Source organism: Charadrius vociferus, unplaced genomic scaffold, assembly GCF_000708025.1.
Source record: "Charadrius vociferus isolate BGI_N301 unplaced genomic scaffold, ASM70802v2 scaffold115, whole genome shotgun sequence".
In the NCBI taxonomy this organism is placed as follows: domain Eukaryota; kingdom Metazoa; phylum Chordata; class Aves; order Charadriiformes; family Charadriidae; genus Charadrius; species Charadrius vociferus.
This window is the reverse complement of record NW_009648636.1, coordinates 4,243,495-4,264,963: the sequence shown is the minus strand read 5'-3', so window position 1 is coordinate 4,264,963 and position 21,469 is coordinate 4,243,495. Positions and strand designations below refer to the sequence as shown.

General features: G+C 37.0%; 1 protein-coding gene across 1 annotated transcript in view; it reads right to left on the bottom strand.

Annotated features, from left to right (window-relative positions):
* Positions 1-21,469, bottom strand: part of LUZP2 (leucine zipper protein 2) — a 206,137-nt gene that overhangs the window by 33,322 nt on the left and 151,346 nt on the right. The window contains exons 8-9 of the mRNA XM_009886264.1: positions 14,268-14,342; positions 10,085-10,249 (exon numbers count right to left, since the gene is read on the bottom strand). Of these exons, the coding sequence (XP_009884566.1) occupies positions 10,085-10,249; positions 14,268-14,342 (240 nt within the window). The remainder of the gene's footprint in view (positions 1-10,084; positions 10,250-14,267; positions 14,343-21,469) is intronic.

Below are 21,469 nucleotides of genomic sequence, written 5' to 3'. Positions count from 1 at the left end.
GTTTGAAAAGTAGAAGGTTCTGTTGCATCATCATACATATAATGAGTATTATTAGAGAAGAAAATTGTTAATGTATTTATACATGTTAATTACCTATATATTACATTATATCTAAACCCATAATTTCACATTCCCTTAATAACTGCTAAATGTTACCATCAGTTTTCTTACAGATTGAGCACATTGGAATATTTAATATTTTGTAGTAAGCAAAGTGCAAGGATGGCTAGAGATGGGTATAAACTCAAGGGTACAATGACATGTATAAGTACGCCTTCTACTTCATGTATAAATACGCTTTGTATTTCTCTTCATTTTCCCATTATTTCTAAGGTTTAAAAACAGGCTATACTTTACTGCAGAGGAGAAAATATCAAAACTCTATTTTATAAAACTATTAAGATACTTAAGCATCTTAAGGTGGGGTTTTTTTGATGCTATAATCCTTAAGAAACTGAAACAACTGAATAAACACATTCCTTCAATAACAGTCTTGATTTTCTACAGCCATCACAAAGGAAAAAGCAATTAGCTGCGGGATAATGAACATTGTATAACACTTCTTACGCTTCCGAGCAGTAATAATACACAGCGTCAGAATATGCTTTATAGGCAATTACAGCCTTCCCAAACGAACAAAAGCAGCTACTGAAGTTATAGTCACAGACATGAACATCTGTATTTTCAGATAAAAACAAAGCCACACATGCCCAACCCAGGAAGAGTTAGAGACCCCAGGAGGACTGACTTGGTGAAGCCAGAACCCCTCTGAAGCACGAGTTGAGCGTCAAAAATGAGGTCACTTGGAAAAATGCTTTTCCTTTTGAGACTTTGATTTTTTTCCCCCAATCATGCCTTAAAAGTGGCTTTCTTATTGATTTAGGAACTGACATGAATCCTGGCAGAGGAAGCTTTTCCAAACTAAAGTCTGTTTGCTTCCAATTGTCTGTTTCTTTAAGTCCGTTCTAATAAAGGCAGATATTTTTGTAAAAAAAATACCTGACAATCTGGTTACCATCATGACTACAGTTCCATCAACAGAGACGAGGACTATTATTTTCCAGAAGATATGAGAAAACAGGATGCCATAAATAATCCGGAAACTACCTCAAAATATTTAGTAATAAAAAAGATCCAATGGCCATTTATTACATAACTCATTTTTTCACCGCTTCAAACATTCAATTTAAGCACCATCCAATTTAACTTTTAAGGTTTTGAACAAATATAGGCTTGATACTAATTTTTATTTTTGTTTTAATTGAATGTCTGCTTTTCCATTATATGAGAGCACATTCCTTCAGAGGATATTACTTTCTTCTTGACAATAAAATAAATAACATTTTAGATTTATGCAATAATAAATGTAGATTAAGGAAGAGCTTAACAATTCTGGAAGATGATGAGACTTCAGGTGGAGGCCAGTAGGTGATTTCTTAAATTGCTCAAGACTAAATTGAACTTGAATGCCATGGGTTTATCACCAGTCCATTCGGCATTTCTTCTGCCTTACAATTCAATGCAATATTTTTAATCAAATTGCTAGAAAACTCCTATTAATGGACAAAATGCCCAGAGTCAATCAATATTTTCTCTGCGAATATTTTCCAAACCATGTCTTTGCTCAAAACAAAGAAAAAGATCCCTTAACTATCTCTAATGTTTCCCACTTGGCTCCATATACACATATCACTTGAAACTCTGAAACAGCAGATTAACAGTACGTATTGTATACAAAATACCCGCATTAATAATTTTGAAATAAATCTTTACTATATCCTTGGGTAGCAAAATTCCCTTAGGGGTACTTTCACAATTTCTTTCAAGTTTGTAAGCCACTTAAAACGATTAATTAGATCCTCTGCACATTTTATGTCTTCTTTTACACGTAACATCGGTAGAAGAAAAGCGTTAATACTAACAAATCTTAAAATTGGTTTACTAATGTGCAACTGCAAAGGCACATAAATTCAGTTTCATTTTCATTGCTCACATAGGCATATTTTTTGATGAAATGTGACAAATGGCAGCTAGGAAAGTCACAAGATAAAACAATGTGTTACTATTTTTCTGTTAAACACAACTTTAACTAAAATTAGAAATAATGTACATTTTCCCAGTTACCTCCAGTGTCACGGGGTGGGGAGCGAAACATTGAAAAAATCACCACGTGATATGAGTAGGTGAGGAAAGATATCTCTAAAATAATAACATCTGAAAAGTAATTAAGGGGATCTTTTTTTTTTTTTTCGCTTTTGACGAAGAAAAAGACAAGTAAGCTTGTCCGGAAAGCTGCTGAATGTCACAGCAAGCCTGAGGCTGCTCCAGCGTGGGCACCTGCGTTTAGACTGGAGCAGAATTTCAGAAGATGGATGTGAACTGTCCGTGCTAATCCCCAGGTCCACACAAGACCATTAGCCATACCTACTAAACTGTTATTTTGGTGTTATTTAAAACATTCCTTAAATTTAAATTTGATATACTTATGCCCCTTTCCAACCATTGTCAAGCAGTAACCCACAGTATTTTTGAGACATATTATATATTAGATTGTGGGAGACTTTATAGAAACATCCGATAGGTAAAGGCATTAATTAAAAAAGAAGATCTTTGGAGTAACACTTTGGAGTATTCTTCATATACAAAGAAACTGACCTGCAGTTAACAGCCACAAAAAGTGCAGTAATAAATGGTTACCAGTTACCTCTTCAGCCCATTAGCTCATTGCTAATTTCAGAGTTGAACTCTGGGGTAACGGGCCACTCCAGCTACTTATACTCTGGAACACGGAGGAGTGAGGTCAAATAGTTAATGAAATGAAGATAATTATAAAGATCGTGTCACTAAAACTTGAAGGAGAATTATATCGGGTTTGGGTTATGGACTAAATAAGAGATGCCAGGTGCTTTTTTTCCCAATTTCCCTTGATTGTAGTCAGTTGAAAAAAAAAAAACAAAACAAAACTCTAAAACTAATTTACTATCAAGATAATGTGCTAATAATGAAGACTTCTCTAAAGTAAGTAATAAAAGCACAGAGCTTCAGCTTTCAATTTAATGATCTCTGGTGTTAAACGATTTCCAGCATGTAATAAAATTTTATTAAAAATTAGTCACTGAAGAAAAAGGGCTGTGGAAAAAGTCCTGTGGAAGCTTTCTGAGGCAACAGCAAAAAAAATATTCAATCTGAAGCAAATTCTGAAAAGAAAAGATATGAGGAAGAGTTGACAAACTCTTATGAATCATCACTAAAAATAATACAAGACTATGGTTGGCATCTGGTTGATCATAATGAGAATAGAAGTCTATAAGACCAAAGAGAGCTATAAAAAGCAGAACAGAAGAGACTTACATGAAGGAACAGGTCATGCTAGTCATGCTTCTGCAATTAAATTACCTTTTATCTTTTTAAAAACAAATTTCTTACTACATTAGCCATACAGATACTGATAGCACCCGAGATTTCTATGGCGAGTACTTTAGAAGGAGACACGTATTTGTAACTTACTTTGAAATTAAACTCTGAAACAATGCAGAGTGTCATTTTTCAATGCTATTTCATTCTCATAATGTTTGTGCATTAGGAAAGGGTTATATGATTGTATGTCATTACCGCGTATTGCAAAATGTGGCTGACTCTGCATTTCGTAATTGCCTTTGCCTTTTTTTAATTACGGTTTTCCAATCCCTGTGCTGAATGCGATGATCTACAGGTCACTGAAACTGCAGGTGTCAGTGATATCTCATTAACTCTGGCAGAAGCAAAGTTTGAGGCAACAAAAGTAGAAAAGCAGTGAGGTACCACAGAGGCCGACTTCCTAAGGCTTTAATGGAGCACAAATCTATTCACTGCCCTCAAACCTCTCGCTGTTCACTTAGAGCTGACCACAGATATTATATTTTGTGCCCTGAGGCTCAACCTCGGTTTCCTCTGATAAAGTTATGAGGACACATGCTACTTTACCCCCCTAGTTGCGAGCACACAATTAATTTCCAAATAAATCCAGGCATGCAATGCTGTGTCTGTATTGCTTTGTATTATCCTGATGTCCAACGAGGGGAAAAGTTTTGCTCATTGTTTCAGGTCTGACCTCATATTTTCTGATCTCTTTGAAACAGGCCCTTTAACAAAGCTGCCTCAGACAATACTGGACCCATTGTTCTCTCAGATCAGGATGCTCATTTTATAGGAGAATAAATAGCCTAATGAGATTTATTATTTTTAAGGAAGGATAAATGTTGAAGGGAATATTCGGCTAAGCAGAATGACATAATGATGCCGAAATGTACTAATTTAGGAGAAATGATGAGGAGTATTTAGCAACAAAGAAGAACAGAATGAAAGAAAGCAGGGAAATAGAGAAAAAAAAACCCAAGTAATACAGCCTTTTTCCGCCCTTATGGTTTGAAATCCCAGACAGATGCAGAGAATGATTCAGGCAACAGCGAGGAAATATGCAGGGAAAAAGAAAAAAAAAAAAAAAAAATCCATGGAAAATTGGAAAAGAACAGTCACAAATATTTTACATTTTAAAGCTTTGGTTTTCCAAGTCCTCAAATAGAGCCCACGTTACCAAAAAGTGGGTACATATTATGAATTTCAGATATGCAATTCATTTCACTAATATCTTTTTTAATTCAGACTACCATCTTTTATTTTTCAGAAGTCCATTTGCCCACCTTTCTGCCTCTGGAATGGGGTTATTACACAGAAGATTTGGGGTGCTCGCTGACGTAAAACCATAATGTCAGTTTGAAATGTAATGCCTAAAGAGAAGTCATTTCCAAGTTAATGTTTTCAGCATGTTATACAGAGGTCACCCTGAGTAAAAATAATCAAAAACATTAGAAAAACTTTCAGTGTCTTAATCTTTCCTATAAGAACAAAAATAGGTCCATAATTACATGTGTTGTTTCATAGGTTCTTGAGCAAAGAATTTGCAATTGCTTTGTTTAAAGAGTCAGAACCTTCATTTATATTGGAATATTATGATTAATTCTATGAATGGTAATAGCTCTGATTTTGGAAAACAGAAATTATTTCCGTAAGTAATTTGTTCTGATTTAGGCTTCTTTCTTGGCCTACAAATGAAGAGAGTTGAGATGATACATTGCTACATTCACCTGGTTAATTTTTCATGAATCTGAAGTTATTCTGTTAGTTTTCCAGGATCTACAAAAACATTCTTAGAAGACAATTTAAAAAAACTCTGTTCAGTCTTCATAAACATGGATTGGGTCCAACCTGCACATTCCAAATATTTCTTCATTCCTTCAAAATATATGTGTGTATTTTGAAGAAATGTACGCATATAACTATAATGTTTTTTGATTTTCTATCCAGTTATATAATTATAATAGCCTATATTATCAGTAATATAATAACTGTATGACTAATATTTAGTACAAATAATTAACTATTATATTATTATTTTGCATAAATATTTATATTAGTCATTTCTACTTTTGTAGAATGAAATGGATAAGGTCTAGAACCTAAGAAATATTCTGGCTTCCTTAGATAAATCATAGATCCTTTTTAAATAGGTTATTAAAAACAACTTCAAACCCCCCAATTAAATTAGCGAAGAAGCTAAGACTCTTGACACTATGGTCATCTTATTTTTTCAGCAGCCTTGCTCTGTGTCTGTAGCAGATGCTCAGTAACTATGCACTCAGAATAACTCTGAGCTTAAATTTAACCTAAATACTGTGCCAACACAGAAAACTCAGCTTCTTGATTTCCTATACGGCCATTTCGAAATGCTGTTCAGAGTCTACCTTGTTCCTGACCAGCTTTGCAGACTTGTACCTTCTTTAAACAGTCTCACAAGCTCTCAACAAGAATGCTTGCTCAGGCTTAATAAAGATATAAAGTTCCTCAAGTTCGCTATGATACGCAATGAATGAAGTACTTAATTTCAGACAGAAGGAGGATTGCCCACAGTACTTCAACTTTTCTGAATTGTTACATTGATCGATGTATGTTGGAGTCCACAATATTCACAATATAAGAGGCAGAAACAACAGCTCCTTGCAGCAGTTTTTACCACAAAAGCAGATGCGTTTTCTTGTGAGATCTTTAAATCTGTTAAAAACGGAGTGGCAGTTCCCCTTTCAGTCTGTACTATACGTTTCTACAGAAGGACAGTTCTCATTCCTATTCAGCCCATATTTCCTCCGTCAAGACTAGGAGACTGAAGTGGCATTCATAGGTGGACCTTCCACCTTCGCTATGTACGATATGGGAGGGGGTGTTAGTCTGCACAGTTTGAAATTCCTGTGTATTTCCACTCTTAAAGTAGTGCAGTTCACAAAATACACAAAAACCACAGGGCATTTATAATAAAGGAATTCATTTGGGGAATACACGAAACAAGGTTTTTGCATTAGGCAAAAACACTGTAGAGCAAATTAGTCTCTATTATTCTGGTATCTGTGTCACTGTATTCCCCCATCATTTGGGCGTTCGACCTCGCTACTGGAAATAGACTTTTCTTCTGTTTCACTTCTGATTTTGGTTTGCCGTTAAATTTCCACAGTGTTACTAATGATCTTTTTATTGCACACAGAGCACAGGTATATTTACTCTGCAGAGCCAAAGATATTTGAATGATAGCTGCTATCATTTTTATTTTTTTAAAGATATAATGTTAACCTTTTTCAGAAAGAGGAATTAAAGCAAATGGAGTAAGAATGCGCTCCATCTACTCGCTCCATATAAATTCACAGAGTTGTTTGTTATGCTGAGATACAGCATGCGCAGAAAATGCCTCCATAGGAAGGCAGTACCGGTGCTCTGATTCGCGGCTTACACCGACCCACCCTTCCCACAGCAGGTTAGCATAGTCAATGTTACAGCTTCCATCCATTAACCATACTCTTTAAGTACCCATGTCCTTGGGCACTCTTCTGGAGATTAAAAAGGGAAGTGGACTTTCAGTCCCCCTCCTTTCTCTTCATTTTTCTCTTTCCTCATCACCTCTGTAACAGGCACGAGGTGAGGAAATTGCTAAAGCAAAAGCCAGATCCGACAACTCTTAACTAGTTTGGAAGCGTTTTCCACCAGCAGAACACAGAAAGGTTATTGCTGCGACATTACAGTGCAAAAGAAACTATATAATAAAAATAACTGCCAATAATCCAGAAAGTTAAAGACCTCATAGTTCAGGAGTAATGACCTGCCTTCTGGTTATGCTTGGGTTTGGTTGTGAGTGTCATTGAACTTGTATGCACGGAGCCCTAAGTCCGTTTGTAATGGTTAATGCTTTCAGCACCAGTATCGGTGTTATGACAGGTACGTGACAGGGGAAATGGGTTTGGTCTGAAATATTAGTGCCAATTCAAATTGTAAATTCTGCATTTTATGTTCTTGTGCATTGTAAATGTCACAGAACGCACAGACTGATACTGCTTTTGATCACTTTAAGGGAACTTTTTCCATGATTTGAATATAAGAATTCCCCATTACTACCCACTCTTCCAAATTACTGAGCTGTCCAGAACAACAGCTTTTTCTGCACTTATTCAGGCACTTCTGTGCACTGATTTTTTAAACCTGATTTACTCTTCTTCATATCACATTTTCTAGAAAGACCAAAATACCTCACTAGGAAATCAATCTTTAAAATGAACCTTCCCTTTCCTAATTATCCTTTCTACACCACATTCTTGTGTTAAATATCATCTCTAACAAGCACTCAGGTATTATGGTTACCAATTATGAACACAAATATACAACCTACTTATTTCCAACCTTTTTTTTTTTTTTAAGCAGGCAGCACCCCAATCCCGCGGATGATTGTCCCCGAGTGATACAGGTACCATGCACCATATGATGTACCCTTCAGTGGATTTAAAACATGTTTGACGTTTGTGGAAAGCAATTTTTAGGCTGGATGAGAATACCTTTGAAATAAGATATTTACCAGACAAATCATCATTTCTTTTCTGAAGGTGAAACTGCTGCTTATCAGACATGACAAGATGCATAAGTGCTGCTTATCTGAAGTTCCCATTTTTACATACGAAAACATATTTAAGTAATCACACACACTTATATTCACCTAAAAAATACTAGCCTGCTATATCAAAATGTTTATGCAAACCTAATTAAAAAAAAAAGAAAGTTATACATCTGTAGTTAGAGTTAGTTGGTATGTAAGAGGAAGAAAAATCCAAGGAAAAGATACAGAAGAATGAATGTCATAAAAAAAAGCCTTCTACAATACAGCTCAAGCACAGAGGGTATAATTCTGGACTGACTACGATTCTTTGACAACCTATTTCACAGTAGCAGATTTCAGTGATTTTATAATCACAGATAATGCACAGATTTATAATAATGAGGTGTCAATGTGTGGAAGAAGAGGATTGCAGACCATTATTTTCTCAGACGTTTTCATGGCATGTGCCAAGTGCAGAGAAATGTGAGCAATGTCTTTTAAAGAGGCAGCATAATTTATTCAAGCACTTTTGGATACAGAGGACTGCATGGCGGTTCTCAAAAGGCTGGAGGGCAGAAATACTGATACACTTTACAAACAGGAACATTAAACACAAAATCTACATAATAATGGAAAGAAGAAGGAAGAGTATTCTGTGTTTCAGTCAAATATGAAAAATCTAATTCTAATCTCTACACTGCATTCCCATTTCTTTCCTTGCACTGCAGTAATACCTTCAAAACCAAGGAGACCTCAAATGCTTCAAAGGCTCTGACCCTACACCAATCTTAAAGACAGGCAGCGTGGCTTGTTGGGCCTTATCCTTCAGGACACCTGTGCTTCCATGGCACAAATGCTTCCAACCTGAGGAGAAGGACAGTAAAAGCAAGATAGGCAATCCTACAGCCACATTAATTAGGAAAAATGTCCTCCTGAGAGCCCAGAGTGAAGCTCAGACTTCATGACCTACAAAAGAAGAGTCCACTGTCCTGCAGAAGATAGAACCAGTGATCCTAATCTAAATGGGCATCAAGATCACCATGTGCTGCTATTAATTAATAAGGTGCTTTGTTTCCAGAGGTAATAATTTTTGGGAATGAAGGTTTCTTCCTATAAAACAGTTATTAAGGCACTGACAATCATTATTGTAAGAGTAGCAATGTGAAACTCAGTTTTATAATTATATTCTGCTTTCTGAAATTATATTTCAACTTTAATTGCACACAAACCATGACATACAGAAAAGATTACTAATTTTTGGCTTCAGCCTCTGTATTAATAGTGAGTATCAACAGCTGCTGTATAAAAATGACAAATTGGCTATGAGTTAGCAATTCCTATTTATATTTCAGGAAAGAGCTTTGGAATTTAAGGAGGACATTACAGTGTCCTTCAGTCATTCGTCTGTAAATCTTCCTCTTTTATTAAAACCACAGATTTCTTCTAGAGCTATTGAATTGGTGAATACATGAGAAAAATGCAACCCCAAAGATGAAAATTATCAGGACAGCTGTTAATCACTTTAAATCTTGACTGTATTAAAATGGTTTGATCTATTGAATCAAAACACTTTTAATCAATTTTTTCCTCATGCTTTCTCCTAAACTGCCCTGCCCATCTTGCATGGTTGGAATATTCCCCATGGCCTATTATCAATTCCATAGGTCCCTTTTGGAAAATTTGATTTGGGTGTCCCAGACTATTTCATGTTTTTGTATCAGTCCTTTTCACTAAAAAAACCCACAACAAGAAAAAAGTGTCTTACTGTTTAGTGTTATATTACCACAAACTCACTATCAGTGCCTGACAGGTAAATAATCCTATGAATGAGCATCTTCACTTATTTTAAATGCAAATCCATCTTCCTTGTAGATTTAGTATGCAGACATGGTCCATTTAGCAAACGATAGATAGAATTTTGTTCCTCAGCAAAAAAAAAAAAAAAAAAAAAAAAAGCTGCTGCTTCCCAACTTCAAAAAAAGTTTATTGACATCAGAAAAAAGCTTAAAATTATCCTCAAAATTCATCCTAATCTTTCAATGAATTTCAAATCCTCCTTAGTTCCAGTTTGATGCTCTTACAGGACAAACTTTCAAAGATGTTTAAAAAAAAATAAAAAAAACGAGAGACAAACTGTACCTTGGTGCTTGTCACTTGAAATGCAACTTTTGAGCCCTTTGTAACTGGGGATGTCAGCTTCTCAGCTGGTTTTGAAGGGATTAGATTCGTAGCGGGAGGCTGATTGTGCAGAACGGAAGACAGGCAAAGCTGCACCGTCTCCTTCAGAGCTTTCAGCTGTGACTCCTGGGGAAAATAAGAAATCATCACTTCTCTAAGGTGTGTTATTATGAACAGAATTGCTTGCTTTTTCTCTCTGCATTAAACCAAACATTTATAAGCAGCTGCTGCTTCTTATTATTAACGGAAGAAATTTAGGCTGTTTAAAGCAGGTTTTTGTGTATGATTAGGTTACTGTGCATTGCGCACCAAACTGCCTAGAAAGTCATTGCACTCTCCCATTTTCTCCACGCAGTTTTATCCACATCAATTATTGTAAATAATTATTAAGTTTCATTTTATCTGAAAAGAAACAACAATACAATCTACCAAATAGCGTACAGTGCCCGGACTTTTACATATAATTGTTAGAGAGAACTAGATGCTCACAAGTATTGCAAAGACACAGACTTTGCATGGAATTTTGTTTATAACATTCAGAATAATTGGTATTTATCCACAGGTTACAAAGATTGATTTTAATCCGACAAAGACAACTTTCCTCACAAGCATATCACACTGTTGTAGTGTATAGTAAACAAACCATAGGCCTATTGTTAGGAATATGATTATCCAAATCCATTACTGTCCATCAAGCCAAACTAAAACTTTTAAGTGGTGAAGTGCTCGCAACTCATGTTGGAACACTGCTATTTTACTCACAGAAATACAGACAGATGTATTAATGAAAGTAGCAGTCTATCACTGAAATAAGCTGAGACAGTAAGAACAGCGAGATAACTATGGCACTGAGGAAATCTCATTTTAAATCTTTGCTCCATCACAGCAAGTCACTTAAAGTCAAATGTTAGATATTGAGGTAACTTTCTTATGCTCATTTCAGGTCCAGTTGGGCAGCATTTGGCCCTAAAAAAAAAAATCTTGCTCTTATTCTTTGTATTAAGAATATACCTATAACTACAGGCTACATCAGCCCATTTTGACCTTTAAAGATTTTTTTGAAGATACACAAATCAAGGATGGTGAGGTATGCTATGGCAAAACTCGATGGAAAATATACATATATGCAACATATTACACACTATGTATTATATATGTGTAGTATTACATACACAATATAAAAATATTTCACAGTTATATGAATAGCAAGCAATGGCATTCAGCATACACCACCTTATTTTAGTTTATTTGCTGAACAAGTGTTTTTTAGAAACAGACAAATATTCCATGTTTTATATCAGATACATTCCCTGGTTACAGTTTGAGGGAAGTTTATCTCATAACTGGGAAAATCTGAGTGTTTCTTTAAGAATAAAAAAAAAGTAGTTAGTAGGGTACATTTCAATGGTAGGATCAAAGACAACCATAAAAAGACTACTAATGCGCAGCACAATAAAGAAAATCAAAGAAATAGGTGATGGAATGGAGTTTGGTTTGTTTGCAAACAGACAAAATTGAATGTCTTTCCCTGAAGATGTGTGCAGTGAGGAGGAATGCTAGATTATCATCAAAGAGGACAGCACTTCGTATGAATAACTACTTATTAAAATGTATGAACCTTGAGTCAGACTGATATGTTGCTGACCTAATGGCAATGTAAAAGATAAAGGATTACCTTATCCGTCTGACTCAGGGAACTTTTAATTTCTAATTGACTTCATGAGGTTTTAGCATACTTCTTTTCATGTAATGTGTCTTTTCCCCTACCTTTTCAAGCAGTGACTGCACAAAGAACATAAATCACCATTTGACATAGTCAAAATAAGCTAAGACACCAAACTGGCAGAGGTGGCAGTCTAATTTTGCTTGAAGATATGGACTCAGCCATTATAGTACGATGTGACCTGAGTGCTCCTTGCAAATCATACTGGTCTCAAAAACACTCCTCCCATCTGGAAATCCATCTGGATAATTTCTCATCCTCTCGTCTCCTGCCCCTGCCATCCAGCGCTTGTTCTGCCTTGTCTACGCCCAACCATTTTGCCATTCCAAAAGTTAAAGCAGAATGTTTTGTTTTCATCCTGTGGGTAGCAAAATTCAATTTTGACTTTGCTGATAGGAGATCTATAAATGGGAGGCACGAGGATGTAACTTAAAGAGACACTATTGGAACCAAGGACGTTGTTTGACAAAGTTCTCAATAACCTTGCATAGATGCGGTTGTGGTCAAAACAGGCTCCTTGCCGGTTAAAATGCTGCCAACATATGATGCATGTCTTCAGATTTCCCAGATCTGTTTATACTCTTGTCATGTAGTTGGATCCAATATAGGATAATTTGGGCTGCGGTAATGCAAAATTTGTCACTCTTCCAAGGGTCCATCATGGGAACTAGAAAAGTGCCGTAGCGTAAACAGACTTATGAGGGACACTAAGTCCACTGTCAGCACAAACTGAAGAAAAATACAATTTAATGCCTATTTATAGGCACAGCCTGAGATTCGATCACTTCATTATTCATTTCAAATACAGCTCATGTTCCAAAAATGCGCATTGCTTTGCATATAGCTTCTAGTCCTTTAGCTGAAACTATGTGTGCTAACATTGTCAAAACACTTAAGGCCGAGGCTTCACTGAAGACATGGATGGACCGTTGGCTGGTTCTAACTCTTAACCAGGGGAAAAAGGTACCTGCAACTTAAAGGGTCTTATCACGCTGCAGTTAGAACTAGTCAACCACGGGTATTTCTAGTGTCATAAAACTGTCTCACTATTCTCACTGGTATGGACTTTGCCTTTTTCCTTCCTTTGTGCTGCCTTTTTAACTCCTGCTTGCCATTTCCACTGCACTTTCGCATCATGTAAGTAATGGCGCCATCCAAAGACTCTCTCAATGATAATTTGTGAGAAGATGACACCGGGCTTCCGGTAAACCTAGGGAACACTAACTGAGCCCTAAATTAAAATTCTGTAATCTTTATTAGGAAAGAAACAGAGGGTGAGAGAAGTCGGTTGGGTGTGCTGCAAATCCCCTTTTAATTTGCAGACAGAATCCCCTAATAGCAATCTCATTAAAAGTTCCTGATGTCAAATGTTCTTTGCTTTCTCCTTCACAACTGTCTGCATTACAATGAATAACTGCATTTAGAAGATATTTACAGCAAGCACTGCTCTCTTGCCATTGCCACAGACAGTATATTGGCACCAAAGAGAGACAGACCGTGTCTGTGAGTGTTATACGAGCAAAGAAGAAACATGCTTAACTTTTAAATTAATACGTGGAGTGGTTCAGTTCAGTGTACTAACAAGAAACACATGATATATCACCAGACAACAACACAGGTTTGGATAATGCTGTTGCGAGCATTGCTTAAATAAATGACTTTTGCAATGCTGGATGCAAATCCACACTCAAGAGGATGGTTTCAGTGATTGCAATATTGAAGATTAAAGAAAAATGCTTTTAGTGCAAGGGGTATACTTTTTTTAAATGTCTAATGGAACTTGAAAATACTAGAAAGCTAACAAAAACCCCGTAGTCTTTGATATCATGTTGAAGCTTTTTCCTTTCTGATAAACTGCTTCCCTATTGCATGATATTTTCTTCCCTATTGCATGATATTTTCTTCCCAGCTACCCTAAATCTAGAAGAAAGTCCCCCTGTTGCTGAAAGGAGTGAATATGTCCTGCTTTGTCCCCTTCCTGGGATTCCCCACTGCCTCCCTGTCTTGAGCAGGCACCTCTGCCCACACCACGGTCACACCAGTCCCACCCTAACAAGACACCGACCTGTTTCTATACTGTATCCTACTTTGAGCTACTACTAAACCTCAGATAAAAATCACATTGGTTACAGGCACTTACTCTTTAGTGTGCCTTTTCACATAAAGTATTGCAGCATTTGGCTTTCTGTGGGTTTTTGAGATGCTTCTTTCTAATTTGATTGCCCTCTTCTTAAATAACTTTGCAGCTCTACTAAACTTCATGCATCATAATTAGTTCCACTGACTTCAATAGCACCCAGGTACATGCAATTAAGCACACATCTACATCTTTGTAAGACTTTCATTTGTTTTTGTCAAATTACAGTGAAACATTCACAGGTGATAGAGATAAACATGCTTACATTACGTTACACTTCTTACTTTGTCAAGGGCTGCCTTTTCCAATTCATCTTTTGCAACTGCTAGTTTTTGCTCCAGATCCGTTAGCTGTTGTGCCTGTGGGAATAAAGAAGAAAAAGCTGATGCAATCCACAATGCATTTTTCCCCCCGTAATTTTTCATGCAGTGCCTGTGAGTGAGGAAAGGATGTAAAGGATATGAATTTTACACGAACTGGGTCAGAATTGCTTGCAAAAAGACTAGGCCTCAAGGGATTTCTTTTTTTTCCTGAGAAAAATCGTATTTTTATGTGGGAACTGGGGTCAAATCAGCTGCATTTATGTGAATGCGAGTTTACTCTTTAATTTCAATGTCAGTAGCAAAAGTAATTCATAGAATCATAGAACGGTTTGAGTTGGAAAAGCCCTTAAAGATCACGTTCCATACTGTAAAGTATTTAAAACGATGCTCTAGTATCCTTTTGGAAAATTCAAAGTATTCAAACAGTTTTTATTATTTCGTTCATTTATCTGACTTCCGTTTGTAATTTGAAACACTATTCTGTAGTTTTAAACATCGAGATTTTAAACATTAACAGAACTTGGCATAAACAGACATTAGAAAACACCCAGATGTTCATGCATGTAGACACCTTATGCAATGCTACTATCTGCTGGTATAACGATGGGTTAAGCCCGGATTTGTTTCTCCATCTCCTTCCCTGGAGATATGAAAGGAAAATTCACAAGAATAGCTAGTTATGCAACTACACAGTGAGAAAGCATTTGGGGAGATTTGCGTTCAAAGCCTGGGTCAGGCAGCAGTCTGCACCCGCTGCGGAAAAGCTGTTGGCTTTTTATATGATGTAACATTATTTTCCTGCGTAGTCCTTCAGGAGGAGATCTGGCTTTTTACGACAGATATGCAAAGTATGGAGTGCAGGGGTTCAGGAGATGCTTTTAAATCCTCAGTAAATAAAGACAATGAAGTTCTGTCCTCTGTCCTAGGAGCTAGGTACACTCAAACAGATAGCTCACTTCAGGGAAATGCGTTCTCTGCAAAAACTTTCCATTTTAGGGAAGCAGGAGCTCCCAGATTGCTGCAGTTCTCTGCCCTGTCATTAATAACACATTCCTAGGCAACCAAAAGCAATAAGTCATAGTTTTCTTTTACTGTTGTATTTCCAAAAACTGCCCACTAGTCGTTTTCCCTGGTTGTGTTGGGAACCATAGAGAAAGACAGTGGACTAACCAGTTATCCTTTCTCTCAGAATTCTGATTAGGTAACGCACACTTTGTGCATATGGAATACTTGGTTCACTTTCATATTTCTCGGTTAAAAAGCAACACATTCTAATTTTGACTGAACATTTGCAAGCACCCTTTCCCCTGCTCGCCAGGTTTCTGAAGTTCATCCCCAGCCAGAAACTATTTTCTTGCCAGACATCTCCAAATCACACCCACTCTGCTGACTGTAGCGTAGCTTAATGTACAGCCAGACAACGTAAACACTCCTTAGTGTAAACACCATAAAACACGGTTAACTTGGTCTCTGCGTTGGGGCAACGAGAGTGCTTCCAGCGCGTATCACAGCTGATGTGCTCAGGCACGCCTGTAGCCCTCAGCAGATACCTGAAGTGATGTTTATTAACATTAGGCATAAAACAACTATTAGCATTAAGCATCGGCTGATAAAAGGCAAAAGCCTGGCTTTTTCAGCTCCCTGCTCATGTAAAGAACAACTAAATCACATTTTAAAACAGGATTAGGTATTTATCTGCAGATTTATCAGATTAGCCAGGGTTTCATTAGTCAAAACCACGTATGATTAGGCAATCTCGCTTCAAAGCAGAAGTCAACTGCTTGCGCAGATGGGGAAAAGTCTCTTGTGAACGCTGTCCCGAATTTTCGCCGCATCACATCTCTTACCCCTGATACCAGTCACTGTCACACACACAAGACACAGATCAGACCACTGGTTTGGTTCCTCAGTCTGGCAACAGAGCATCCAATACAGAAAGAATCCTTCCATTTCATCAGAATTTGCAAAATTTAATTCAACTTATCACTAGCTTACTAACAGTTTTTCTAGAGCTCAGTAACATTTGCATCTCTTACTAAATATAGTACATACTATCACTCACAATAAATATGGTCCCAGTTGATGTTTGAAAGACTGAATGTTGAGCTTGGCTCTATGTGACGCAGAGACAGTTCTCATGAGATACTAGAACCAGACCAAGTGTTTTCTCACATCATTAACATTTTAATTATTGCTACTTAATAAACTATTTTTACAGTACAGTTATACAGATTAATACATTTTCAATTAATGAGAACCAAGATTTGAAAAGCTGTATATATAATTTGAATTGCGATTAAAAAGGAAATGACACAAAATAATGTTTACAGGATAAATGAGAGACCCAGACGGCATCTCTGATGGTATGCAATACTAAACGATAAGAATCACATGGAAGATGGATACCAGAGCTAAGGCTGAGAATTTGAGGATGTCTGGTTTTCATCAACACAGGCATTATGTAGGTATCTGAAAACCCAGGTAGTTGATAGGAAGCAGGTAACGGTGGTAACAGGGGACTGCTGCTTCTTCCCTTGCAGGGCAACGTCTGGTGCTGTATAACACGTTGTACTCAATGAAACCACAGCCATATCAAAAATCACATTGGAGGAAAAGACTTTAATTTCTTTAATTGCTGCCTGCCGCTACAAAGAATTGATTACTCTAACATATTGTCATAACACTGCTCACATCAAGTAAGACATTTTCAGTTTGTGGTGAGAAGGTGTTCTTCCAAAGGACAGGCTCACATGTATTCTTAAAGTCTTTCGGAATGCAGCATTTATCAAGCTGTATTCTTATTTTTGGTAGTATCGTCATATTTTGATAGACTGATTTTTTCTATAACTTTCATGTATATTTACTTTATTTCACAGATTACTGAGCCAATCGGCCAGTGATATCAATCCAATTGACATCAAGTGAGAATAAAATCCTGTCATTTAAAATGCATTTTTGATGAACCACTCACTTGATAGTACTGCTATTTATCCCAAAACCACAGAATAATATTTTTCTTTCTGAAAATTTTTTTCTATTCAGGCTGAATTCATATTGCAATAGTTTACTGCTCTTTTAATTTAGATGTTTTTTAGGGAGCCTAATTCAATTAATGCGGCTTGGATACTGCATAAAGAAAAAGGACAAAACACCAGTAGGTGTTTAGCCCAATTCTAATAAGGAGTAAAGTACCTTTAAGAAGCATAGCCTGGAAAAACTTAAAAATATTAAGTTTCTCTTCAACATTCTTGTAGAATCAGGTCTTACAGAGGAAACAGTGAGATAAATATTTTTTTATGCTCTGAAACCCTGCACCGAGCAATTACTGTCAGTGACGTCCACTTTTCTAGCTCACTTAAATGAATGTACTTACCTTTACTCATTGTGAATTACATTACACAAGATGTCCATATTTAGATTCTTCCAGGCATAAATATAAATAGCAAAAAGAAAAGACTAGCCTGACTTCAACGGACAGAGAGAAATCCAAATTGACATAGAATTTTTTTTATAATGATCACAGAAAATTTCTGCATATAAATAAAAAAAAAAAGAAAAAAAGAAGGTAATGCCTATATGCCTTTGGGATGATGATTTTGACTGTTCAAGAATCTATAAATATATCAATATAATATAGGTGGTTGAGATGTTCTTGTTCCTCAAAGTCACACAAAACCACCAAAACAGGGAGGCGAGAGAAAAGTTTTGTAATCTGAAAAAACATGGCTCGAAGCTTTACACTTCTCACACTTCCTTAGTCGCATCAGAAGGAAAAAAAAAACATTCACTAGTGATCCTTTGTGTATCTTCGGAGAAGTTATAACTTTTTTTTGGCTTTACACTTCTCACACTTCCTTAGTCACATCAGAAGGAAAAAAAAAAAAACATTCACTAGTGGTCCTTTGTGTACCTTCGGAGAAGTTATAACTTTCGTTTACGCTAAAAAAATTAATCCTTTCTTGGGATTAATCTTTCTTGGGACAAACATACCCACATAAATGCAATGAATAAATTAGGTTTGGATTAGGTATTGTTGATAACAATGTGGTACTTTACAAATAAGCTCCAAATACAGCTCCTTTAAGTGTTTTTTGTTGGTACTTTACCCTGAAAAGGTAGGTCTGAACTTTCTTCCCAAACCAAGCTAGTCTGCAGGCTTTGCCACAGACATCTCCTCCCATTTCTTCTCAGGAGTCAGACAAAACCTAAAGCTTCTCACCCCTGAGGTGAATTACTACATTTTTCCTGAAGGTACAGGTTAGCAAAACCAGGCTGTGATCCTATTTCCGTGTACAATTTAACAGACCCAAAACCACAATGACTCATTGAAAAAAAAAAATAATCCCATTTCCTTCTGAGAAGTCCCAGAAACAGGACCCCTTCGTAGGACCAAACACTACGTGTGCTGCAGGGGTCAGAGGGAGGACAGAGGGAGTGGTGCCCACCCTAACATTTCAGTATTATTTGAACCCAGGTCTGTTCCTGGGATCAGGAATTAATAGTGGGATATGAATTCCACCCCCAGAATAATTAAGGGTGATGGTGCAGGTCAGGCAGGTGATGTGGCTGCCTGGCTGTGCAGCTGTTACCAATACTGCACGCTTGTTAGTGCAGCCAAAAAAAATGTTTTTTAAAAGGCTTTTTAGCATTTCTTTCCCAGAGACTTTATCCAGCACGTCAATGTGCAATATAAAGTATATAGTGATAGCTTTTGCTAGAAATATATAGGGATAGCTTTTGCTGGTAGTGGTAGAATTTGTGTGTGTGTGTGTGGTTTTTTGTCTTTTTTTAAACTTGTAACTGCTTAAAATAATCAGGGAAAAAAAAATACTCCATTCCCTTTCTTTTCCTTATAGAAAATTTCAAAGTTGGTTGAGTGTTGGTTGGTTTTTTTTTCCGGAAAAGACTAGGTTATGGCTTCACGTTAGAAGGATTACTCACACGTGCAGAGATAAACATAGTCATGACTGGGTTTTCTTCAAAGCGTGATAAATTGGGATTTATTTGGTTATTACAAAACTTTTAAGGATCTATTGTATTTCATACCAAGGAGGGCTGTTTACTGAGGACAAAATTATCACACGTTCTGCTTAATTGGAAAACATGATCGCCTAAGTGATGCTTAATCTCACATTAAATAGATTGGATATTCTGAACTCCGTTTCTCCCCACATAGGCCTTAAAAGAATGTTTAAGAAAAAAAGATAAAATATTTACTGTACAACTTTTTTATTTTATAATTGATTATATTTTCTAACAAGGACAGCTTTTTAATTGGAAACCATTTAACCTGAAATTTGAATAAATTATCTAGTAAACACAATTCTGCTGTGCTTATTCTGCAAGCATTATTTGTATCTCAGAAAAACAGAGGCTTGGGCTCCTAAATCATACTGTGTCCTGTAGCACAAGGTGTTAAACGTAACAGAATGACACTTTTTGGCAGCTATTCCATTTAATCAGATGTGCAGCAAAACCCAGACGTTCAGAAACATCTAAATTATATTTCAAGCACTTACAACAAGAAGAAAAGTCAGTTAAAAACATCCTTTTTGCAAAGACTCACAGCTTGTGCATTTTCTTAATGCTCATTACTACCAGAATGCTTTTATCTCTCATTTGTGACTATTCTGAATGTACATTAAAAAAATGGAAATAAGACCTTTGTGCTTTTCTCTTAGCTGACTTTTTTTTTTCCTTTCCCAGCCTTCATGTTTTTCCTTCACATAAAACTTGTCACAATGAAAGCCACATAGCAGTTCGCTAGGGTTTTAGGGAAGTACTCAACCTCTAAGTTAAAGGAAAATAACTGTTTCTCTGCAGAAACAAGCACAGAGGACGTGCATGAAGAGAAGAGCCACATCACCCACCTTTGTGCCTGGTCTGCCGTTTTATCTCCGGTTGGGGATTTTCCTCCCTTCAGATCAGGTCAGAGCACCTTTGGTTGTAGCACCGGTTGTTACGCCTGATGGATAACTGATCCGCGTAACTACAACAGCCTGCTGCTCTTTATTTTCTCAGTCACTCTTCTTTAAACAGTTGTATTGCTTATTTTAGCAGTAAGAGAACACACACTGAGGGGTAAAGCATTTTAAAATTCATTTTTGGGCACACCAGCATGCTCTACACCCCTGTCAGTCGTGCGCTGGAAACATTTACTTCTTTTCTTGAAAGAGGATTTGTTCACATCTTGCCCAAAGCTTCAGCTTTTTTGTTTTGTGGCTTCTTTCTAAGATTTGGCCATGCCAGTCAAGAGTATAGTTCAGCCAGGGAAATACAAACCAAAGAGAACAGAACTTGTATTTCTGGGAATATCACTTAACTTAAAAGTGTTTGTCAAGAGATAACTCTCTTAAAACTTTCCATTTTGAAAACATTACCTCATATTCAGCTGATGAATAAAGTAAAACCCGAAACATCCAACACACAGAGGATTCATTAACACCAGCATATTCATTATTGCAAAATGCCTCCAAATCAGCCAACAACGAGTAACACAAAAATTTCAAAACCCCAACCAAAACGCAGATTACACTTATTGTATTTGAGAACTTCATACTGCAGATCACCGCATAGATGGCTCTGAATTTGCTGTTCGCAACATCCCAGAAAATGGGATCAAGCAAGAGGGAGAGTAAGTGATGCAGAACTACTGTCTCAAATAATTTTTATTTCTGTCTGATTTGGAACAAATGCCGAGGTATTTAAAATTGCTTCTGCTAGGAGGCACGCCCAATTTAGAGCATACACGTCAATGTGCTCCAGATGCTGATTGCCTGGAGCTGGGTGATCTCCGAAGCGGTCACCCCATGGCATGGCTCATTGAGGAGTCCCAGGGCCAAGAGAGCGGCTGGTTCTGGATTCCAACGTGTGCCAGGTGCCACCAAGGTCCTGGTGCCCATGGTACCACCTTGGCTGCTCCTCTGACCTCTCCAGTTCCAGGGAAAGCCAACGTGCATGGGGATCGTGGCTGGCGCCTGCTCCTCGTTTTCACAACTTGTCATGTTTGTGTCTGACCATTCCCTCCCTTACTGCACGGAGGCTGACAGCACATCGTGTCCTCATATCCTCAGCATAAAATGTCTTCAATTCTAATATTTCAGAAAAGGACGTTTTTCTTGGTGATTTCTACAGCACCTACCACTGCAGAAGCTTAAATGTTG